The sequence below is a fragment of the Ahaetulla prasina genome, chromosome 6 (assembly GCF_028640845.1).
Source record: "Ahaetulla prasina isolate Xishuangbanna chromosome 6, ASM2864084v1, whole genome shotgun sequence".
NCBI lineage: Eukaryota > Metazoa > Chordata > Lepidosauria > Squamata > Colubridae > Ahaetulla > Ahaetulla prasina.
In genome coordinates, this window is record NC_080544.1 from 9,079,883 (window position 1) to 9,105,746 (window position 25,864).

General features: G+C 39.3%; 1 protein-coding gene across 1 annotated transcript in view; it reads left to right on the plus strand.

The window, feature by feature from the left end:
- The window catches only part of SH2D4B (SH2 domain containing 4B), a 144,473-nt gene that overhangs the window by 77,184 nt on the left and 41,425 nt on the right, over window positions 1-25,864 (plus strand). Inside the window, exons 5-6 of the mRNA XM_058187993.1 lie at window positions 8,659-8,895; window positions 19,250-19,372. Of these exons, the coding sequence (XP_058043976.1) occupies window positions 8,659-8,895; window positions 19,250-19,372 (360 nt within the window). The remainder of the gene's footprint in view (window positions 1-8,658; window positions 8,896-19,249; window positions 19,373-25,864) is intronic.

The window sequence follows — 25,864 nt, forward strand, 5'->3', positions numbered from 1 at the left end:
CACTTTTTTAAATGCAGTGTTTCATTTTGGACACGAAGAAGCAAAAATGAAGGAGAAAGAATTTATCCAATTTATCCAATTAATTTGATTGTCTGGAAATTTAGAGAAAGTTTAGGATGAGTGTCCCAAAGGTGCATTTTTCAAGAGGCAACTGGACTTTCTTGTTTTTCTTTGAAGATGTTTCGCTTCTCATCCAAGAAGCTTCTTCAGTTCTCTTGATGAGAAGCGAATGATGAGAAGCGAAACATCTCCAAAGAAAAGCCAGAAAATCTAGCTATCTCTTGAAAAAGCACCTTTGGGACAACCATGACCTGGATGACGGAGAATCTCCATAGATATACTGTAGATTGAATAATAGTTCTGCCAAGAAAAACATTTGAACTCACAATTCCACATCAGACTGCCGGTAGAAAGAACTGGAATAAAGATGATCCAGCCTGAAAGAAGAGATCTGAGTTTATAAAAGAAAGGATATAGCTTGTGAAAGAAAGAAAGAAAGAAAAAGAAAGAAAGAAAGAAAGAAAGAAAGAAAGAAAGAAAGAAAGAAAGAAAGAAAGAAAGAGGCTGGCGGCCCCCAGGGGAAGATCCTTCTCTATGGGGGCTCCTACCCTTTGGAACGAACTCCCCCCTAGTTTGTGTCAATTGTCTGACCTTCGGACCTTCCGCCGCGAATTGAAAACGCATTTATTCATTCGAGCGGGACTGGCTTAAACTTTTTAAATTCTTAATTTTTAATTTTAAATATTAATTTTAACTGGGGTTATAATTTATATGAATTTTAAGGGTGTTTAAGTTTAAACATTTTAAATTTTTGGCCAATTATTGAATAAGTTTTTTAATTCTCTGTTTTAACTGTACATTGTTATTGTTTTATATTGGCTGTACACCGCCCTGAGTCCTTCGGGAGAAGGGTGGTATAAAAATCTAATAAATAAATAAATAAATAAATAAATAAATAAATAAATAAATAAATAAATAAATAAGAAAGAAAGAAGGAAGGAAGGAAGGAAGGAAGGAAGGAAGGAAGGAAGGAAGGAAGGAGACAGCGAGGAAGAAAGAAAGAAATTCTCCAAAGCATTTTCATTTTATTTTGCAATTGGTGTTCTCATCGATTACCTTCCCTTTACAATCCCAGATTATAAACCATCGACTCTGTGGGGAGGTTTTTGTAATAGAGCTCGAAATTAGCTATTTTTGAACAAACTGAAGATTGTTGGCCTTTGTGCATTGAGACTGACTCTTTAGCCCCATTTGGAGAGGCTTCAACTCCATCTTATCTGATGCCTGACTCAGTGGCTTTTTGAGTTTGATCTTACTTTGGGGAAACATTATTTCCTAGACAAATCTTAATATGGTAGCTCAGCATGTAGAAAAATAAAAATGAAGTTTCAAGTCCTATTATTGCAATTTTATTGGTGATCGTATATCACTGGTTTGTTCATAGCATCCAGAATGATGATTACTGCTACCAAATGAGATTCTGCATATTTATTGATTTATTTGTATCTCACTGTTATTTTTATAAATAACTCAAGGCGACGGGTGTATCCAACATACCTTCCTCCTCCTATTTCCGCTAAAACAACAACCCTGTAAGGTGGGTTGGGCTGAGAGAGAATGAGTGGCTCAGGGTCACCCAGTTGGCTTTCATGCCTAAGACAGGACTAGAACTCACAATCTCTTGGTGATTGGTCCAAAGTCACCCAGTTGGCTTTCATGGTTAAGGTGGGAATTGAACTCACAGACTCCTGCTTTTTAGCCTGGTGCCTTAACCACTAGACCAAATGGGTTATCTTGTGTCATCTCATATATAGATGTGAGCCCTTTGAAGTAGTCTAGGCAAGAAACCACATAACAAGTACCAACACAGGCTCCAGTGACGTCACCCTCCTGCTGGGTGCTCAAACAGAGCACTCCGTGTTAGAAGATTGTAAAAGTCAGTGAAACAGAAAATAAATCACTGTTCACTGAGCTTAGCATAATCTCTGGGTGAAAGAGATTATCAGAATTGTGGAAGAGTGGCAGGTCTGACAGGGGGTTTGCTCTTAAGAGCGAATTTTCCTGGATTTATGACCCCACCGAATTCCACTCCTTCCAACTTCAGCACGCCTGTTTTTATCAGGAAAAGGAGAGGAATGTTGCTTCTGCTCTAGAGAACTTATTAAATTGATTGATATTCCAAGCAGACGGAATTTCACAAGCGTCAACTTTGATGTAGAATCAGCACGGCAAGTACCGACTCTTTTGAAATTTGAAACCTTTCTTTGTCTTTGATTAATTGACTTTTAAAATGGCGCCTAAAAGTGAAAGTAAAATTTTTAGTACGATGAAGCAGCGTTATTTGTGGATTGTTACAAACGGAGTTTTTATACTGAAAGGAGGGAAGGAGAGTTATTAAGTTTGAATTCCTGATTCTTTTGAAGACAGAATGGCAGCTAAACCTTTAAAGCCTTCTGGAAGAAGGGATCTGAACCAAGTCTTGAGGAAATATTGAAAGAACAATTAAAACTTTCTGAAGATAGGCAAAAGAGATGATGGAGAATTTTAATGCAAAAATAAGAGAAGATATTCTTATGGCAGTTCAAGGACTGAGTAAAAAATTGAAGGATTGGAAGTGGAAATGCAACAGATCTCTCAGTCAAATAAGTATTTAGAAGATGAAATGAAAGGTGTTCAGAAAAAGTGGATCAAAATGAAGATCAGGTTGTGATATTACAATATAAACTTATGGAAGGAGCTCTTAGAATTGTGGTATGCAAGAAGAGCGTGGAGAAGACTTAAGAAAAATTATATCAGAAGCATTGGCTGAATTTATTGAAGCGGACCCCAAGAGGTAGCTTACCAAATTGATAAAATATATATAGTTAATTCTTGGATTGCAAGACAGAGAAAGCTTCCTCGGGACATTGTGGTTTATTTTGTGAAAAGGACTATGAGAAATCAAATTCTGCAAGTTTCATATCAGACAACTTTAAAAATTGGAGAACAGGAGTTGAAGGTGTTGAAAGAGATTCCTTCAAAGATGTTAAAAGACAGGAAGAATTTGCTTTTTCCACAAGAACTTAAAAAACATCAGATTCAATTCAGATGGGAGGTGCCAGTTGGACTGACACTATTCTATCAAGGAAGGAGATATAGAATTGACACGGTTTTAAAGGCAAAGGATTTTCTTTCTACAGTTTTGAAAGTCGAAATAGAAGTGATAGAAAACTTCAAGAGACTCAAGAAGGCGTGGTGACCCAAGAGCCTTTATTGCTGCCAGTATTAGAGGAACCACAAGAGCAAAGGGTGACAAGAGGAGCCCTTAAGCGTAAAGAAGAGCAACAGTCTCAAAGTAAAAGTCAGGATCCCATTATGGAAGCTGTGGGAGGAGCTAGACGGAAGATACCGGAGGAGGAGCTTCCGTTGTCTGCTTCAAAGCTTCAGGAGGCCAGTAATGGCAAATAGAATCTTGTCATGGAATGTTAATGGCTTGAATTCAGCTCAGAAAAGAAGGAAAATATTTCACTACTTGAAACAATTTAAAATGATGTGATTTGTTTGCAAGAGACACATATAAAATTATCAGACCAAAAATATTTAATTAATTCAAAATTGGGTAACCATTTTGTTGCATCAGCTTTGGAAAAGAAGCATGGAATTGTTGTATATATCAGGAAGGATATACCAGCTAAGCTAATTGAGGCAGATATTCAAGGAAGATTTATTGCTATTGAACTGGTGATAGATGCAAAAAGACTTTGTTGATAGGTATTTATGCACCTAATCAGCAACAAGAAAAGTTTTACAAAATGTTACATGAGAGGTTGACCTCTGGGATTATAGTTCGTTTATTTTATTAGGAGACTGGAATGGAGTAATTGATACAAGAAGGATAAGAGAACCTCCTCCAAGAAGATACCTATACATGCAAAATTACCAAAATCTTTTTTTGAAATGATGGAAGACTTTGAGTTTAGAGATATATGGAGGTTACGGAATCCAGATGAGAGAGATTTTACTTTTTTTTCTGATAGGCATCAATCTTTTTCACGCATTGATTTTATTTTAATTTCTAATGACTTGCTTTCTAGGGTGAAGAAAACGAAGATATTTTCGAGGTGTTTAACTGACCATAGCCCAGTATGGATGGAATTATTACAAGGGAAAAAAGGTGGTAGAACATGGAGGTTGAATGAAAATCTGTTTAGATATGAGGATAATGTAACTTATTGTAAGAAACAGTTAAAAGAATTTTTTGATTTTAATATGTACAAAGGGACACCTATAGGAACTGTGTGGGAAGCGAGCAAAGCGTTTATTAGAGGGATATTGATTTATTTGGACAACAGGCAAAGGAATAATAAACAAAAGCAGCGTAGATATTTGGAAGAAGAAATTCAAAGGAAGCAACAGTTATTAATTCAAAACCCACAAGATCATAAACTTAAAGAGGCTATAAAAATATTACAGAGTCAATTTAATATGTTAATGGCAGACCAGGTGGCAACGAATATACAATATGCTAAACATAATACTTTTTGTAATGCAAATAAACCTGGGAGATGGTTGGCATATAATTTAAGGAAGAAACAGAAAGCACGTGTCATACAAAAAATAGAATATAAAGGTAAAGAGACATATCAACAGGATAAAATTAAAAAGGCATTCTCAGAATTTTATACTGCACTATATGCAAAAGACAAAATATTGGATAGGGACATTTATGATTATTTGAAAGATTATAAGGTGAATATTCTAACATTAGAACAGAGGGAGGAGCTGAACCGGCCGATAGCTACTGGAGAAATAGTGGAGGCAATTAAACAATTAAAAATGGGGAAAACCCCTGGTACAGATGGTCTTACAGCAACTTATTATAAAAAAACACAGGATGAAATATTAGGCCCACTTAAAGAATTATTTAATCAGATACCATTCCGAGTGGGAATACCCCGTCATGGAAAACATCTTTTATTTCACTGATACCAAAGAGGAGCAAGACTGCTCTAAACCTGGTAACTATAGGCCGATTTCACTTTTAAATAATGATTATAAGATTTTTGTAAAAATAATAGCAAATAGATTAATGTTAGTTTTACAACAAAGAATTCATACTGATCAATCTGGTTTTATAAAAGGGAGGCAGATGAGGAATAATGTTAGACAGATTATTAATATATTGGAATATTTGGAAAAGAAGAATACTTCAGCGGCACTTATTTTTTTGGATGCAGAGAAAGCCTTTGATCGATTGCATTGGGATTTTTTATTTAAATTAATAGAGAAAATGCAATTTGGAGACTGTTTTATTAGAATAATTAAAGCGATTTATGGAGAGCAAACAGCACAGATTATAGTAAATGGTAGTTTGACAGAAGTTATTAAGATTGCGAAAGGAACAAGACAGGGATGTCCCTTATCACCATTATTGTTTGTTTTGACTCTGGAACCATTATTAGATAAAATACGAGAATTAATGAAAATAGAGGGAATTAAGATTAGACAATATGAGTACAAAGTTAGAGCTTTTGCAGATGATGTAGTGGTTACGTTAATGAATCCTATAAATTCAAGTAGATTTTTGTTGGAAGTAATTGATAAATATGGAAAGGTATCAGGATTTAAAATAAATCAGAATAAAACAAAAGTGATAATTAAAAATATGTCTATACAACAGAAACAAAACTAGAGGAAATGACAGGATTTGAGGTAGTAAAAAGGTTAAATATTTAGGGTCTATATTAGCTCATCGAACAAGAAACTTTATAAGAATAATTATGACTTGCTATGGCAAAAGTTCAGAATGATATGAATGGCTGGAAGAAATTGCAGTTATCCCTATTGGGAAGGATTATGCTATTAAAATGAATGTGTTACCTAGATTTTTGTTTCTGTTCCAGATGATACCTATAATTAAAAAGGATAAAAATTTGGAAGATTGGCAGAGTGGGATTAATAAATTTATATGGCAGGGTAAAAAGGCGAGGTTAAAATGAAAATAATACAGGATTCACGGAAAGAGGTGGTTTAAGAATGCCTAATTTTAAACTATATTATGAAGCAGTAACCCTTTCAGTAATAAGTGACTGGTTTAACTTAACAGAGGAAAGAATTTTGAATATAGAAGGTTATGACTTGTTATATGGATGGCATGCGTACTTATTTTATGGAAAAAAGTGGATAGGGCTTTTAAGAATCATGTGTTGAGAAGTGCTCTTTATGGTCTGGAATAAATATTCCTATAATTTAGATTATAAGATTTCTTTATGGGCGAGCCCTAGACATGCAATAGAGAATATAAATATAGAACAGAAACAGGAAATGATTACATATAAAGAACTTTTGTATGCTGAAGGAGGTAGATTGCAATTAAAATCATTACAGGTATTAAATGAAGAAGGAGGAATTATACTTGGTTTCAATATGGGCAAATAAGTGCTAGATGGAAAGAAGATCAAAAATTGGTATAATGCAAAGGAGGAAAATTTAATAAAGCAAATTAGAAATCAGACCCAGGAGCATATAAAGAGATTGTATAATGTGTTGCTTGAAATAGATTCGGAAAAGGATTTGGTAAAGGATTGTATGATAAAATGGGCACAGAATATTCAGGAACCAATAATGTTGGAAACATGGGAGAAAATTTGGGTTAGAAATGTTAAGTTTACACAAGCACAGAATTTAAGGAAAATTTTTATAAGATGTTTTATAGATGGCATTTAGATCCCAAAAAATTATCATGTATGTATCCTAATATCCAAGCGAAATGTTGGAGGTGTGATTGTGATGATGCTACATATTTTCATATTTGGTGGACTTGCAAGAAAATTAAGGTCTTTTGGATAAGAATTTGGTGGATTATTCAAAATGTACTGAAGAAGAAGATAAAGTTCCTGCCACAATTTTTCCTTTTGGGAATTATAATGGATTGTACAGGGATTGAGACTAAATTGATTTTGAACTTAATAACAGCAGCAAGACTGTTGATTGGACAATACTGGAAGAAAGAAGAGATACCTACAATAGAAGAATGGATATTGAAAGTTATTAATTTGGCTGAGATGGCTAAAATCTCAGCGTTTTAAAAGACAATACGCAGGAAAGATATTTAATTGAATGGAAAAATGGATTGATTATCTACAAAACAGATATCAGATTAAGAAATATCAGATTGCCTTTGAATAATTAGAAAGTTATTTTATGTAATGGGAGGGGTTGGGAGGCGAAAAGCTTTGGATGTGGTTATTTGGATTGGACTTTACCTTGTGATTGACCCGGGAAGCCGGGGGGTGGGGGAGGGAGGGGGGTGTTTTGTTTTTTTTTTGGGAGGGAGGGGGAAAAAAGGGGGAAAATGTTTTTGTTTTTTTTTAAAACTCTTTCAATAAAAAAAAAAAACAAAAAAAAAACAAGTACCAACACTACCTTTACCATAAGCTTACAGTTGTCAACTCACAAAGCATTCCTGACCTGCTCTCGAGTTGCTATAGGCAGGGGGGTGGGGAATCGAGCCTCACAGCTGCATCGAGGAACTTGCATTTCAGTCAAAACAAAGCACATTCCAGCTCGCAATGTCAAAGTCATCTCCAGGGGGAGTGACTTCTACAACCTGCGAAATTGCTTTGTTGGGGAATGTGACTGATGACACACCTTGGGCGGGGGGGAGGGAGAAACAAGGTCAGAGCCAAGATGCGAATTAAGTAAGGTCATAGTTGGCTTCACTTGGTCTGTTCCGACATGATGCTCCTAATAAATAATTGGGTTTCTTTTGAAGCTTGGCTTGAGGCTCATGACTTAATCAGGGCATTGGTCGAAACCCTGACAACAGTAACAACATCATACAAGCTTAAAAACAGTTAAATGCCTTTAATTTCCAGAGAACTCGTTAGAGACACCTCCCTTTCTTGTCTTTTCTGTGGGTCTTGTCTTTTCTGTGGGTCTGAAGATCTCCATAGCTTTAAAAATGTTTCCATTCTAACATGCTCTAGAGAGTGAAGTGGGCAAACTTAGTGTCTTTTCAGCAGGCGCCGCAGGTTTCTGAGCTTGATCTTTCTTCCTCAGCTTTTTCTTCCTCAGCATCTACCTTCCAGAGCACAGGTGGGTAATATGTGAGAATAACCTTGGAAGAATGGGGGGAAGAGACACTGCCTATGGAACAATCTGATAAGGGGGAGGAGAACCCAAAGATGCCCAACAGACAGAGAAAGACCCTCAGAAAGGATCGTCCTGTCAACTTGGAACCCTGACACCTCCCTAACATCAGGCTACAAAAATAAATGGTGAGAGGTTTATACTTTTAGGCTTGTGAAATTCTGTTAATGCAACCTTACAATAAAGTTGAATTAGCTCATCTACTCTGTTTTTTTTGTCTGGTCTACTCGGGAAGGCCGACATGTGACTTCACCTTGTTCAGAAAAGCTCCAGAAATCCAGACTTACTGCCTGATTGCCATTCTCCACTTGGGCATCTTCTCCATTATGTGAAGATGTTTTAGCGGTTTTTTCCCCACCCGGAAGGCCAAGACATCTCTCATCTGATGGTTGCCTGGCCTGTAACTTCTTCTCCTGCATCCCAGGGTTCTTCTCACAGACCATTACAGTAGATAATGGAAAGGAAAAGCAAAACAAGGGAGACATTTATGATTCTTTCTTTCTTTCCTTCCCATTGGCCTGCCTGCAGTACGTCGTTCCAAGGCAGCAGATGAAGAAAGGAGCCACAAGGCTCGTCAAGCTCGCGATGAGTATCGGAGGCACTCCTTACGGGCCATCCGTAAAGGAAAAGTGGCTGATCTAAGTAGTCTGTTCCAGGCAGCTGGTTTGAATATCAAAGAAGAAACCAAGCCGCCCAGTTCTTGCACCATCCCATCCTTGAATGTGGCATCACCAATCAGGTTGGTTCGTGTTCCCATAAAGAAAAGTGGAATTTAGAATTGATTTCCCTATTGTATTCAGCAAGGTCATATGGAATGATTTTCCAATAAAAAGGGAATTTCGACTGAGTAGTAGGAGAACTGCTGAGAAAGTAAGAGCTTAAAAGCTGAACAATTGGGAAAATCCTCTTTACTAACTGTTTTCAATTGGGGCTGGTTAGTTAAAATCGGATGCATGGAGCGAAGGGTTAAAAAATGGAATATCACCATACTCCATGATTGTGATCCTCACAGCTCTATAGGAGATCCCCAACTTAACCTACTCCAGGAAGCTAGGGTGTTTGTGGAACTAAAATGAGGATTGTTTGCAGAAGTAAAAAAAGGAAAGTTGGTCAATGGGTCAATGTACTCCAATAGTTAAATTTCAATGGACAGATGAACTTAATGACGTATTTGCTTGCATATTGTTGGATAGATCTGTGTTGAGAGATACTCCATTGCTGTTCAATCACTAAGTCGTGTCTGGCTCTTTGCAACCCCATGGACCATAGCATGCCTGGTCCTGCTGTCTTCCACTGTTTCCTGGAGTTTGCCCAAATTCATGTTCATTGCATTGATTTATAGTTATAAATATAATTATAGTTATATGAGGACCTGGGGCTGGACAACCAGTAGCATGGATAGTGAAGGTCAGAACACAACAGAATAGAATAGAAAATATGGAGTAGAATCAGTGGTGGGTTGCTACCAGTTCTCCCCCGTTCGGGAGAGCCGGTAGCAGAAATCTTGATATGAGAGCAAACTGGTTCGCTCCTAACTTCAGCTGGGCCCTCCCGCCTGCCCCCCCGTGCTATACCTACCTTTATTCCTTTGTTTTTAGCTCAGTTGTAAGACGCAGCAGAATGGATTGCCATTCCTCAGGTGTTTGTTTACTCAATGCACTTGCGCAGAATGCGAGTTTGGCACTAGTGCGAGCAAAGTGAGCATGCGTACAATGATTGCGCGCAAAGTGCATGCGTTATGCGAACCAGTGGTAAAACTGGTTAGAACCCACCACAGAATAGAATAGAATAGAATAGAGCTGGAGGGACTTTGGAGGTCTTTTAGTCCAGCAGAAGAAACTATACCATTTCAGACAAGTGACTGTCCAGTCTCTTCTTAAAAACCTCCAGTTTTTAAGCTCCCCCATGATTTCTGGAGGCCAGCTGTTCCACTGATCAATTGTCTTCACTGTTAGGAAGTTTCTCCTTAATTCCAGGTTGCTTCTCTCTTTGATTAATTTCCATCCATTGTTTCTTGTCCTGCCTTCTGGTGCTTTGGAGAATAAGTTGACCCCACTCTTCTTTGGGGCAGCCCCTCAAGTACTGGAATACTGCTATCATGTCACCTCTCATTCTTCTTTTCTTTAGACTAGCCAAACCCAAATTCTGCAGCCGTTCTTCGTACGTTTGATCATCTTAGTTGTTCTTCTCTGAACTTTTTCCAGAGAAAGATGAAAGAAGGCAAATGGGGGAGTGTCGAAGCATCTGGTGGGCTTCTCATGAAGGCTGCTAACGAACGACAGACTCATGGGCTTCTCGAGGTGAGAGCCTGGAGAAAGTCTGGGATGAAAAGCCCAGAGCAAATTCCAGAGCCCCCTTTTATTGTGTTTAGGTAAAAATGGGTGGTTACAAAAGGTAAGCAGGGGAGGTTACATATTAGCATATATTCAACATGTGAACACGTGACTGCAAGCACATCCACAAGCCTATGATTTTGGGAGAAAGCTCGTGATTCTTGGGAGGAGTTTTGCCATGAGGTGGCTCTTTGTTCTCCGCCATGAGGTGGCTGCTCTTTGTTCTCTGCTTATTGCCCACGTGGTACAGCTGCATAGCAACCTACACAGGCTACAAGGACATCACTCCCACAGGTGTCTAAGGCCTTCTACAGTTACACTATTCATGCTACACGTAGCAAACAGAAATACATCTTGTACATCCTGACTCTGCATGTTAACAAATCTCATATAATTGTATGTATAAGAAACTTCTAAGAAGCTTTGTGAAAAGAAACCTTATCGGAAAAGGAATGTCCTGTGGCTAATCACAAAAGTGTTGATACATTTCACACCATCGTAGAGGCAACATCTTTGCAGCCTTGACGTGACTGACATAAAACAAGTTTCTGCTTATTTCTTTTGTACGTGATAAAATTAGCCAAAGTTACTTATGCTGATCTTTGCACATAAGCAATCTCACAAAGGAGTTCATATGGCTTAATATTGCAACAAGGGAGGGGGTGGGGGGTGGGAATCCACAAGTTTACTTCTGTTTAAGAATGGGTCAGACAGAGTCAATTTTGACAGGAGATTTAAAGGACGAAGAGATGGCCCCATAATCAAATTCTGTGATGGCCACTTCAAGAAGCTAAGTTGCTGTGTTATGAATTAGGAAGCCAAGGAAGAAGGCCCATCCATCCATTTCCAGTCTGCTTCCCTTCTGGATGCATAGATTCAAATGTCGATTCTGTCTACTTTCATCAATAGTTTAGATCTTATTTAAAAATAGGCACGTTGGTGCAAGAGTATGCATGTGTCAGCTAAGAAATGGCACAGGATGAAAGGGCAAGAATGGAAGGACAATTAAATTCAAACATGCACTTCAGACGGGGAAAAACAATTAAGGTTGTTTTGTGAATTTTCAAAAGGGTCCCTATTGGGATGTGAAGGCAGATGGGGCGCTTGAAACATAACATTTAAGTATAAGAAAGAAGACAATGTCAACCTTCTTTCTTTTTTAATTTTTTTATTTATATCATATTGAAAAAGAAATTGGACATGGTGCAACCATCCTAGCATTATCTCCACCATACATATTAAAATATAACACAAGTATTTTATATGCTCGGCATACCTTGCTAATTATATACGTGTATTTGACCCCCTATATACCGTTATATTTACATATATTACATCATCTTTTGGTCTACACATCTTCATTATTTCCTGTTCTGACTTCCATTTCTCAAATCCAGCTATTGGTAAAATCTATTCCAAACCTCATAGTTTTCTGTCTCTCCTTTGTTTTTTACTTCTAGCGTCAAATCTATCACATTCTGCACAGTCTAATATTTTCTTTATTTTCTTCCTTGCTGGTGGTGTATTATCATTCTTCCACTGTTGAGCGTATATCATTCTCCCCGAGTCCTTCGGGAGGAGGGCGGTATAAAAATCGAATAAATAATAATAATAATAATAATTCTTGCTGCCGTTATGATGTGCAATATTAAGTATGTTACCCCTTTACTGTAATCTTTTGTTACGATTCCTATTAAAAATATTTCTGGTTTGAATTCCAACCTTTGTCCAATCATTTTTTCCAGCCACATTTGAATCTTTCAGCAGTACTCTTTTGCATTTATACATGTCCACCACATATGGTAGTAGATGCTCGGTGATTGGTCACATTTCCAGCATTTCGGTGATAAACTTCTATACATTTTGGCTAATCTTGCTGGCGGTAAATGCCACCTATAAAACATTTTATATAAGTTTTCCTTGTATGATGTGGCCAGGGTTAATTTCCTATTCCTTTCCCATAAATTTTCCCACTTTTCCAGTTCAATATTATACCTACATTTTTTTGCCCATACCACCATTGTCTCTTTAATTCGCTCTTCCTCCATTTCATAGTGTAATACATTGCTTTAATCATTTTCTCATCTGTCCCCAATAGAAGTTTGTCTAATATTGTTAAATCTCTTTTAATACCCCACACTTATACATCTTTCATAAAGCATGATTGAATTTGTAAATATGCCCACCATTCCATTCTACCCCTTGTTCTTTTAATTGTAGTCTTGTTTTTAGTCCCCCTTTTTCATCTAGAATATCCGTGTATGTAACAATTTCCCAGCAATTGATAAGATTCGGATGAACCAATGCTACTAGAGCGGAGAGCCAGATCGGTATTTTCATATAGTTCTGTTTTTTTTATTTTATTCCATATTCCCAATAGGGACTGTCATATATAGCAGGGGTCTCCAACCTTGGCAACTTTAAGACTTGTGGACTTCAACTCCCAGAGTTCCTCAGCCAGCTTTGCTTTGCTTTGCTGGCTGAGGGACTCTGGGAGTTGAAGTCCACAAGTCTTAAAGCTGCCAAGGTCGGAGAGCACTGGTATATAGTGTCTTTGGAAGTATTGGTCTTCCATACCAGAGGAATGCATGTCACCCTACTTGAATATCATGACCTTCTAGCATTAATAATCTCTTGTTCCTTAAAGTCATCCATTCTTTCACCCATGTGGTTGTTGCCGCTTGATAATATAATTCCGAGTCAGGCAAACCAAACCCTCCTCTTTCTTTGGACTCTGGGCATAATTTCAATTTAATTCTTGATTTCTTCCCTTGCCATATAAATTTTGACACTATTTTATTCAAATTATTAAAATATTTTTTTCTCTAATTTTATCGGTATGTTTTGAAATAGGAAGAGTAGTTTGGGCAGAACATTCATTTTTATTGCTGCTATTCTGCCCATAAGGGAGAGTTGAATTGTCTTCGATCTCTCCAGATCTGCCTTTAGTTGATTTATTAATTTAATATAATTGTCCTCCTTAATCGATGTACACCTTGCCATCAAGTAAATCCCTAGGTACTTCACCTTTTTCGCTAATTGAATATTTATTCCCTTAGTCAAATCATCTTTCTGTTTATTTTTCATGTTCTTGGCTATTATTTTAGTTTTCTCCTTATTTACTTTTAGTCTGGCTACTTCTCTGTCTCCAACCTTGGCAACTTTAAGACTTGTGGACTTAAATAAGCCTCGGTGTCCATTTCAGTGGCTCCTCTAAAATGAAGACTAAGTCATCTGCAATTTATAACTCTCTTTTTTAATTTCCCATCCTTTGATCTGCATATCTTTTCGAATTATTGTCGTTAATACTTCCAAAGTCAATATAAACAACAATGGTAATAGTGGACACCTGTCGTGTCCCCCTCCCCCTCCGACGACCGGGAAGTCTAGGAAGTTCGTATCAAGCATGGCAATGAAGCCTCTGCAGCTTGTCAAATTCCTTTGAGGTTTATCAGGGCAGTCAGGAGTCCAAGTTGTGACTTCAGCGATAGCAGCAAACTAGATGAGACTTTGCTTGACTCAAGATTGGAATGCCACAAGCAGGTCCTTTATATAGGCTGTGGGGTGTGGCTCCATGACTCAGCATTTATCCAGGCCTGCCCCTCCCTTCCTTCTGCTGGCATCACCTCTCAGATCTCTGGAAGCGAGGATCCTCCCACTGTGAATTCTCTTCAGCTGGATCTGCTGTCGGTAATTCCAGCACATGGCTGGCTTCCTGCTCACACGCTGTAGGAGTGAAGTTTATCAGGCTTGTCTGTTCAGTCCTGACATCCTGTCCGGGCATAGGGCCAGGGCCGTGGGCTGGAGGCATGACAGGCCGTTCATCTTCATTATCAGACTCGGAGTCTGATAACAGGCCCGGGTGTATACGGGAGGGGCCCGGCTGAGGAGAGGAGGAAGGACGAGGCACAACAACACCCTTGTCTTGTGCCTTTCTGAATCCTAAAGTTTTTTGTCATCTCTCCATTCAACTATTACTCTGGCCTCCTGTTTAGAATATATTGCCGTAAACATGTTTATAAATTTATCACCAAAATCCAAATGTCTTAGTTGTTGTAACATAAAATTCCATTTAACATCATCAGAGGCTTTTTGGGCATCTAGAAAAATCAATACCTCCTGTATCTCACTATGACTTTCATAATATTCTAACATGTCTAATATTATTCTCATGTCGTTCCTTATTTGTCTTTTTGGCAGAAAACCATTTCTGTTTATATCATATATATAAACTCGTTTAGAAACTTTTTCAATCTTTCTGCTATTAGTGACATAAATATTTTATAATCTGTGTTCCACAGCGAGATAGACCTATAGCTTTTGATTAATATTAAATCAGCAACTTCTTTCGGGATCAACATAATATTCATAATATTCATAATATAGGGCCGGGATAGCTCAGGCTGTTAGAAGCCTGTTATTAGAACACAGCAGCCTGCAATTACTGCAGGTTCAAGCCCGGGCCGGTTTAGCTCAGGGTGGTAAGGCCTGTTATTAAGAACACAAAGCCTGCAATTACTGCAGGTTCGAGCCCGGCCCAAGGTTGACTCAGCCTTCCATCCTTTATAAGGTAGGTAAAATGAGGACCCAGATTGTTGGGGGGGCAATAAGTTGACTTTGTAAAAAAAAATATACAAATAGAATAAGACTATTGCCTTATACATTGTAAGCCGCCCTGAGTCTTCGGAGAAGGGCGGGGTATAAATGTAAACAAAAAAAAAATAACAAAAAAAATAAAATAAAATAAAAATTCTATCCATGATCTTCGCTTCATTTAGAACTGCATTATAGACCTCTAGTAATATTTGCCCCAACACATCTTGTAATTATTTGTACATTTCTGTTGACAAACTATCCGTGCCTGGTGCTTGTTTTTTAATTGCTTCTAATAATTCTGGCATTCTTATTTTTTCATTTAACATGTTTCTTCATTTATTCTTCAATAAATCTTCATTTAACATGCTCCAAACCTCCTGATCTTCCACAAGACCTTAAAAAAAACCTGACTCTGCCAGTTGGCTTGGAGTTCCAATGGAAGGGCTTCAGATTGGTGTTGGTTGGTTAATCAGCAGAAGGAACTTGCCTCCAGAAGTTGTGAATGCTTCAACACTGGAAGTTTTTAAGAAGAGTGTGGACAACCATTTGTCTGAAGTGGTATAAGGTTTCCCGCCTGAGCAAGGGGTTGGACTAGCACAGGGGTCTCCAACTTTGGTCCCTTTAAGACTTGTGGACTTCAACTCCCAGACTTTGCTCTGGGAGTTGAAGTCCACAAGTCTTAAAGGGACCAAGGTTGGAGACCCCTGGACTAGAAGACCTCCAAGCTCCTTTCCAGCTCTACTCTACTCTACTCTACTCTACTCTACTCTACTCTACTCTACTCTACTCTACTCTACTCTACTCTACTCTACTCTATCCCCACCTCCCTCTTTCTCATCCCACTCCCTCCCTCCTCATTTTATAATTGGGGCTCAGTAATTGGATCCTTACAGTATTTTATTTAGGTCTTCTAGATTTGCAGAGTTTTTATCTTTCTAAGATTGTAAGCCACTCAGTTACCCTGTGGTAAGATGGGTGGCCAATAAATTTGATAAACAACCGAGCAAATACGTACATACATACTGTTGTGGCTCCCGCCCCCGAACCTGGCCCCATGCCTGAAAGTGCCTTGGAGCCGGGCCTGCTGCCAGAAAGTGACTCAGAGCCGGGCCTGCTGCCAGAAAGTGATTTGGACAATGAAGGAGAAGGGCCATCAGGACTTACCTCGGAAGCACCGGCCTCCCTGGATCAGCTCCAGGAGCCAGAAGCAGGCCAAGCGAAAGAGATAACGAGGCCTCCTTCTCCTGACTCTCCCCCCCCAGGCCACGCCTGCAGACCCAGCTGACAGCAATCACGCTTGGCTCAATCCCAGGTTTCGTAGGCAGGAGAGAAGAGAACAACAGAAGCAGGGGAGGGGCAGGCCTAGGAGATGCTGAATCATGGAGCCACACCCCACAGGATATAAAAGGCAGCAAGAGCTGGTGTGTCTCTTTGTATCAGCCAAATCCACGGATTGACTAGAGCTGAAGGTTGTAACTCACCAGCATCTTGGCAGCCAACGAGGGCTCTTGGCAGATGCTGGCTCTTTTGCTGCCAGAGCTGATAAGAGCCGGCTAATTAAGCCATCGTTCAGACGGAGGCGAGGAGGACATAACACATACATACATACATACATACACACATGCATGCATACTCTGTGAGATCCTTGGTGCTCTTTGAGTTTGGTTCCTCCCAAGCTCCGAGAACACCAAGGACTGCACAGTTCAACCTTGAGCTACCAGTATTCACTTTTGTTGGTAGATTAACTTTCTGAGGAATTGAATGGCGCTTCTAGCTGTCCCACCTGATAGCCAGGTGACCAAGGTACTTTCCTAATCTCGTCCAAAGAGCTTTTGCTCCTAGCCACGACAATATTCACTGCGGCAATGCATTCTCACCTGTCAGTTTTGCTGTCTGTCTCTTTCAATACTTACTATCTCGGATGTGTGATTTAGAGACTGTTTCCCTGTAACTCGGTCTCTCCCCACCATTCTTAATTTTAAACATCTCTTACCTCCCTCCAGATGGCTTCTTTTCAAATTGAAACATCTCCAGTGCCTGGAGATATGGATAGTCCCAACGATACTATTAGTATGTGCCAAACCTCCCTCCCTCTCTCTGAGGCAGCACAAGGGTTTTCCTTTCAGTGTTTCTTAGTGGGTTGCATTTATTTTTATTTATTTATTTATTTTGCCACAACATTATATGTAAGCATAAGCATAAAAGTAACTATATAATATATAAGCATATATATAACCATAAGCGTGCAATAACTATATTAATTGGATGTAATGAAAGGAAACAGTAGGACAGGAACGGTAGGCACGCTTGTGCTCTTATGCACACCCCTTACAGACCTCTTAGGAATGGGGTGAGGTCAATAGTAGATAGTTTTTGGTTAAAGCTTTGGGGATTTTGGGAACAGACCACAGAGTCAGGTAGTGCATTCCAGGCATTAACAACTCTGTTACTAAAGTCATATTTTCTGCAATCAAGATTGAAGTGGTTAACATTAAGTTTAAATCTATTGTTTGCTCTTGTATTATTGCGATTGAAGCTGAAGTAGTCTTCAACAGAAAGGATGTTGAAACAGATGATTCTATGAGTTAAAATCAGGTCTTGTCGGAGTCGGCGGAGTTCTAAGTTTTCTAAGCCCAGGATTTCAAGTCTGGTGGCATAAGGTATTTTGTTCTGATCAGAGGAGTGAAGAACTCTTCTTGTAAAAAATTTCTGGACGCGTTCAATTGTATTAATGTCAGAGATGTGGTATGGGTTCCAGACAGGCGAGCTGTATTCAAGAATAAGTCTAGCAAATGTTTTGTATGCTCTGGTTAGTAGTGTAGAGTTTTTGGAAAAGAAGCTATGCAAAATTAGGTTTACAACTCTTAGAGCCTCTTTTGCTATGTAGTTGCAGTTTTCCTCAGTTGTAGTGGACAAAATTATCACCAAGAAGTCTTCTCTTGCCTGTCATATTCATCACCCCTCTTTTGCATTCCTACTTCATTTAAAGGAGAATATTTGTAGCTCAGGGTTGAACAGTGGGGTCTTTGGGGCTCCCTGAGATTTTTTTTAAGGGTGGCAACAAACCAACATTATCTATGACATATTTTTAACTGATTTTTCTCCTATATACTCAGTTCTGTTCATTTTCAAGAGTGGAAAATATGCAGCAGATGGAGGAAACTTTATCAGTTGCTTCTCCTGAGCTTCCATGCACCGTATGATTTTATTAATTAGTCCTAGGATTACAAAAAAGCTAGTAAAAAAAATATGTTTCTCTGTTGCTGAGGTTGTTTAATAAAGAGCCACTGAAAGTTAGAGCAGGTCTCTCTCGCTTCAGTTGCTATTTGTCTTTAGTGTCAGGACTCACAATTGTCACCATGTGCTCTTATAAAGCAAATAGGGACTTTTTCTTTGTAGGAACATTGCAGGAACTTTCTTTCTCCAGTAGGGAGAGAAAGGAAGGAAGGAAGGAAGGAAGGAAGGAAGGAAGGAAGGAAGGAAGGAAGGAAGGAAGGAAGGAAGGCGGGCTGCAGGGAGGAAGGAAGATGGAAGGAAGGGGGGCTGGCAGGAGGAAGACAGAAAGGAAGGAAAGAAGGAGAGAGGGAGGGAGGAGAGAGAGAGAAAGAGAAAGTGAGAAAGAGGAAGCTCTAATATATTTTATGAACTGTAAGCTGCCCCAGAATCATTGACTGAGATGGATAATCATAGAAATTGAACAAACAAATAAATACAAGATGCAGAATTGCTACCCACTGCTCTTCAAAAGAGTTTTCCTTTCAGATGCTGTTGCTTTTTATTATTTTCCTTATCGCCCATCGGGCAAGACCTCCTTGTCACCATGAATCCATCCTTCAACCGCCTCCTTACCAGGACTTTAATAGGCGCCAGTCAGCCCTCGTCTTTCAAGAGCCCCGGGATGAGAAGAATAGCGAAACTGACTTATTCAAAATGCTGAAAAGGCTTTCTCTAGGTGACCTTGCAGCTCCTGGCTTGCATCGGGTCTAGATTTAATACCCAATTACGCCTTCACTTTGCTTACAGAAGGTGGAAAATATTATTGTCACCTTCTGTGAACAGAATGACAAATGGCTCGGCTAGCTTCTTTTTCAAGTCCCTCTTATTTTGTAACTACAATGCAGTTTCTTCCTAATGCAACTCCTCCCTGCATGGCCTTAACCTCTATTTCTTTTTAATTTAACACAGGAAAGCGTGGGAATGGCCCCAGAAGCCTTTGTCCAGAGAAGTCATCATTCAGTGGTTCAAAGAGGAACAAATTCCACGGCGGGCCGGCTTGGAAAGAAACTCCAATGCTATCGCTCCTTGGTTCCATGGTAAAAAAATAATAATCTTTATTAGCATTCTGAAGTTTAAAGGTCCTTCACCGATCTGTTCTCTGGGTGATGGTGAATTTCTAGACATGCTTTTTCCCTCAAAGGTTGATGGCTTTGAAATGTGTCCAGCATACGTTTTTAAGCAGAACTGCCTTTTTTTTGGTATTTCCTTTTTTAAAAGATAATATGAAGCTGATATATCTCCAAAAGGTATACCTCAGCTTCACACACACAATCTTTATTAGTTGGAGTAACCTAGAAGCTAATGGTGACCAACGTGGTGACCTAGAGATGAAGATGCTCACCTCCAACTCAGCAGGTTGAGAGTTCAATCCTAGGCAGTGGCAAATGTTTCTCTATCTATCAGGGCGCAAAGAGAAAATATTTGCTTTGAACTCCGCGTAGGCATCAGGAAGGGCATCCAACCAGTGAATGCTCAGCTTCATTCAGTCATCCTGACTCTACCCTGATCGAAGGGATTACAGTCTTTATTATCTTTGCAAAAAGTGACCAAATATGAAACAATACGCTACTGTTTATAAATACAGTAGCGTATGTTGTCCAGGATAAAAATTGGCACTCAGATATAAAACTAGATAATCAGAAACGTATATTCATAGTGGCACAGAATGCTCAAATACATTTGACTATAAAGAGACAAAGGGGTTCATCATACTTTGAAGAAGAAGAAAAACACAATCCTGACCCTTTCAGGTATTTAAACGCTCTTAAAAGCTTTTTCCAAGTAACAACTCTGTTCATAATTTGTGTCTCACCAGAGCAGAACTAGAGAATTTGTGGTGGCTGTTTTTAATACCAGGCACTTAAAAATAAATGACTTGGAGCAAATGTAATTGGATAGAAGGGGTGGGGGAAGGAAAGAGTGGGAGGAAGGGAAGGATCTTGGAGAGGAACAGACCACATTGGATCAAAAATATAACATGCCAAAGAGGGGGGGTATTCTGAACTAGGCATCACTGTCAGAAAATATCTTTTCTGATAGACATCAATTTCTGGAACAGAGAGTTTCAGACTTAGTCTGCAGAGTTAGAAGGAAAGTGATCTTTCAGAATATCAAGCTACTTGAAAGATGTTTTGAATATTATTTCAGTAACAGTATCGGAGTTGGCAGGGACCTTGGGGGTCACCTAATCCAAGTCCCTGCTCACTCAAAAGACCTATATTATTTCTGACAAATGGCTGTCCAGTCTCTTCTTAAAAGCCTCCAGTGATGGAACGTCCACAACTTCCAAAGGCAACTTCTGCTCCACTGGTTGATTGTCCTCATTGTTAGGAAGTTTCTTCTTAGTTCTGGGTTGCTTCTCTCCTTGATTAGTTTCCATCTGTTGATTCTTGTCCTGCCTTCAGGTGCTTTGGAGAATAGCTTGACTCCCTCTTCCATGTGGCAGTTCTTTGAGTATTGAAACACTGCTTTCATGTCCCCCTGGTCCTTCTTCTTACTACACTATACACACCTAGTTCCTCCAACCGTTCTTTGTAAGTTTCATGCATACTCATCTCACTGTTGCCTTGAATTACTACTAAGTTTGTAATGACAAGCAGGATCACCCTTCGCTGAATTGGAGAAATCAGGATGTTAGATGCAAAATATGTTATCACAAATTCATTCAGAATTGTTGATACTTGTTAAAAATTAGGGTGAATGTACAAACAGTTCTGGTGTTGATGAGAGAGGGATGTTTGTACTTCTGTGTATCTATGATGCCATGTTGACTTGCAGGGAATGTTAGAAAGAGAAATATGGACTTGAATATTAATGTTTTAATGTATTTAATGTATTTAATAAATGGGGGTCCAACCTTGGTCTCTTTAAGACTTGTGGACTTCAACTCCCAGAGTTCCTCAGCCAGCTTTGCTTTGCTGGCTGAGGGACTCTGGGAGTTGAAGTCCACAAATCTTAAATGAATAGAATAGAATAGAATAGAACTTTATTGGCCAAGTGTGATTGGACACACAAGGAATTTGTCTTGGTGCATATGCTCTCAGTGTACATAAAAGGAAAAGATACGTTCATCAAGGTACAACATTTACAACACAATTGATGATCAATATATCAATATAAATCATAAGGATTGCCAGCAAAAAGTTATAGTCATACAGTCATAAGTGGAAAGAGATTGGTGATGGGAACTATGAAACGATTAATAGTAGTGCAGATTCAGTAAATAGTCTGACAGTGTTGATGGAATTATTTGTTTAGCAGAGTGATGGCCTTCGGGAAAAAACTGTTCTTGTGTCTAGTTGTTCTGGTGTGCAGTGCTCTATAGCGTCGTTTTGAGGGTAGGAGTTGAAACAGTTTATGTCCAGGATGCGAGGGATCTGCAAATATTTTCACGGCCCTCTTCTTGATTCGTGCAGTATACAGGTCCTCAATGGAAGGCAGGTTGGTAGCAATTATTTTTTCTGCAGTTCTAATTATCCTCTGAAGTCTGTGTCTTTCTTGTTGGGTTGCAGAACCGAACCAGACAGTTATAGAGGTGCAAATGACAGACTCAATAATTCCTCTGTAGAATTGGATCAGCAGCTCCTTGGGCAGTTTGAGCTTACTGAGTTGGCGCAGAAAGAACATTCTTTGTTGTCCTTTTTTAATGATGTTTTGATGTTAGCTGTCCATTTGAGATCTTGCGATATGATAGAACCCAGAAATTTGAAGGTTTCTACTGTTGATACTGTGTTGTCAAGTATTGTGAGAGGTGGAAGTATGGAAGGGTTTCTCCTAAAGTCTACCACCATTTCTACGGTTTTGAGTGTGTTCAGTTCCAGATTGTTTTGGTTGCACCACAAGGCTAGTCGTTCGACCTCTCGTCTATATGCGGATTCGTCATTGTCTCGAATGAGACCAATCACTGTTGTGTCATCTGCGAACTTCAGTAGCTTAACAAATGGATCATTGGAGATGCAGTCATTGGTATACAGAGAGAAGAGAAGTGGGGAGAGCACACAGCCTTGGGGGGCCCCTGTGCTAATTGTACAGGTATTTGATGTGATCTTGCTTAGCTTCACCTGCTGCTTCCTGTTTGTTAGGAAGCTTGTGATCCACTTACAAGTCTGTTCCGGTACCTGTAGCTGGTTTAGCTTAGTTAGGAGAATGTCTGGAATGATGGTATTGAATGCTGAACTAAAGTCTACAAAAAGGACCCTTGCATAGGGATCCTTAAAGGGATCAAGGTTGGAGACCCCTGAATTAGGACCAAATTTAAAAGTTCAGCACACACTCACAGCCATTGTCTACCTTGTTGTATGGCAATCGGATATCTTCCAGTAATGCTAAAATGTTGGGAAGTCCATAATCTAGTTCATAAAACTAGAGAACCAGCTTGGTCTCGGAGTTAAAGCACCAGGCTAGAAAGTGGGAGATCGTGAGTTCAAGTTCTGCCTTAGCTATGAAAACCAGTTGGGTGACTTTGGGCCAATCACCAGTAGATGGTGAGTTCTAGTCCCGCCTTAGCTATGAGAGGCAGCTGACTTTGGGCCAGTCACCCTCTCTCAGCCCAATTTACCTCACAGGGTTGTTGTTGTGGGTGAAAGAGACAGAAGGTATGTTGATATGGTTCCTGCCTTGAGTTATTTGTAAATATAAAAATGGTGGGATACAGAAAGAAAGAAAGAAAGAAAGAAAGAAAGAAAGAAAGAAAGAAAGAAAGAAAGAAAGAAAGAAAGAAAGAAAGAAAGAGAAAAAGAATTCTTTCTGCAAATAACTATGGCCACTTTCAAGATTCCCTCTTCAATAATATATAAAAAAAGCAATTTCCTAGATTGATTTCCCCTCCTCTTTATTCACAAATACTTTCATTCTTCCAGCCGTGCATTGCTTCACTGAATAATTGTCTACGTCTGTGCATCTTTCTGAATGGACTGTTGTTCTAGAGCTGTTGTAGTTGATCAAAGGGGAATCAAGACATTATCAGCCAACTTGATAAATGCTTCAGAGCTGCACCTTCCCAAAGGAAGTAAGCAGAATATCCAAGTAAGGTAACATGAGCTATGACATATGGCAAGGAGAAAGGAAGGGAAATATATATATAAAATGCTAGCATTGCTATTACGGTGAAATGAGAAACCTAGAATCCTGAATTATTGATACGGATGATCTAATTGCTAATGTGAAGATAGGTTTTGCTAACCTCCTACAATATGCCAAACATCCTTGGTTTGTGTTTAACTCAGACTCAGGTGTTTATGTACTAAGACCAAGGATGAAGTTGCTTCTTGTGATTCAAAAAGGAAAAGAAAAGAATGGTTTTTTATTTTATTTATTTGTCACAACAGTATATATAAGCATAAGTATGTAATAACTATAAGAAACTGGATACAATCAAAGGGAACATTAGGACAGGAACGGTAGGCATGCTGGTGCTCTTATGCACGCCCCTTACAGACCTCTTAGGAATGGGGTGAGGTCAACAGTAGATAGTCTGGGTTAAAGCTTTGGGGATTTTGGGAAAAGACCACAGAGTCAAGTAGTGCATTCCAGGCATTAACAACTCTGTTACAGAAGTCATATTTTCTGCAATCAAGATTGGAGCGGTTCACATTAAGCTTAAATCTATTGTGTGCTCTTGTATTGTTGCGATTGAAGCTGAAGTAGTCTTCAACTGGAAGGACATTGCAATAGATGATTTTATGAGTTAAACTCAGGTCATGTCGAAGGCGGCGGAGTTCTAAGTTTTCTAACCCAGGATTTCAAGTCTGGTGGCATAAGGTATTTTGTTATATTCAGAGGAGTGGAGAATTCTTCTTGTAAAATATTTCTGGACACGTTCAATTGTATTGATGTCAGAGATGTGGTGAGGGTTCCAAACAGGCGAGCTGTATTCAAGAATTGGTCTAGCAAATGTTTTATATGCTCTGGTTAGTAGTGTAGTGTTTCTGGAGAAGAAGCTACGCAAGATTAAGTTAAAAATGATGGCATTAGGATAGATGCAGAGAGGGGTTGGCATAAACATATTCAAAGGTTTATGAATTTAAGCATCATTTTGGCTTTGGGTACTGACTTCAAGCTGAGTTTCCAATTTAGTGCAGCTTTTCATCTAACACTGTGGTTAAAGCAATCAGTGAGGAGCAGCATGGAGGCTCAGTGGTGAAGACACTTGCCTCTCACTTGGAAGGTTGAGAGTTCAATCCTAGGTAGCAGTTTCTCCCCAATAAAGGAGAAGACCTTGGTGCCCTCTGAGCTTGTTTGTTTTCTTGCAAATGTTTCATTATCCTAACTAGGTAACATCATCAGTACTAGCAAATGTTTTATTACCCTAACTTAGTTAGGGTAATGAAACATTTTCAAGAAAACAAGCAAGCTCAGAAAGCACCGAGGACCCCTCAGATGTTTCTCTCCTCGGGAGCAAAGAAAAAAAGAATGTCTGCTGTGAACTTCATGTAGGCATCAGGAAGGGCATCCGGCCAGTAAACACTTGACTCCATCCAGTCGCTCTGACTCTATGCCGAATTCCGGGATTACAGGGCCACAAAAGAGGAAGGTCTTTTTTATTGCAGTTAAAGTAATTGTACACTCATTAGCCAAATGGGACCTTAAAAATGTCCATAGTCCTCTGTAGAGATGTTGTCGTTTGTATTGGCTACACTTGCTATAAATATTTTTCCACATTAGGAGCATCTCAGTGAGTGAATGAAATGAAATGGTGTTGGTCCAAAAACTAAATTAAAGGGTTTTTGTGCAAGTGCTTTAGTGGTCCAGAAATAATAATAATAATAATAATAATAATAATAATAATAATAATAATAATAATAATAATAATAATAATAATAATAATAATAAGAAGTTAATTTGTATACCACTCTTCTCCCGAAGGACTCAGGGCGGTGAACAGCCATATAAAACAACAATCAAAACGTACAAATACAAATAAACAATAGTTAAAAAACTTATTAAATTTAAAAACCCGAAAAACTAATTAAGAATTAAAACCCATAAAACATCTAAAAATTCTATGCCAGTCCCGCGCGGACGAATAAATAGGTCTTAAGCTTGCGGCGAAAGGTCCGGAGTTCAGGAAGTTGTCGGTCCAGGGGGAAGTTCATTCCACAGGGTAGGAGCCCCCACAGAGAAGGCCCTTCCCCTGGGGGCCGCCAGCCGACATTGCTTGGCCGACGGCACCCTGAGGAGTCCCTCTCTGTGAGAGTGTACAGGTCGGTGGGAGGCAAACAGTGGCAGTAGGCGGTCCCGTAAGTAACCCGGTCCTAAGCCATGGAGCGCTTTAAAGGTGGTAACCAGCACCTTGAAGTGCACCCGGAAGACCACAGGAAGCCAGTGCAGCTTGCGCAGGATTGGTGTTATATGGGAGCTCCTACCAGCTCCCTCTATCACCCGCGCAGCTGCATTCTGGACTAGCTGAAGCCTCCGGGTGCTCCTCAAGGGGAGCCCCATGTAGAGAGCATTGCAGCAGTCCAGGCGAGAGGTGAATCAAATTCAATGCAGAGATTCGCTCCCAAAGACGTGGGCATCTCGGGCAAATA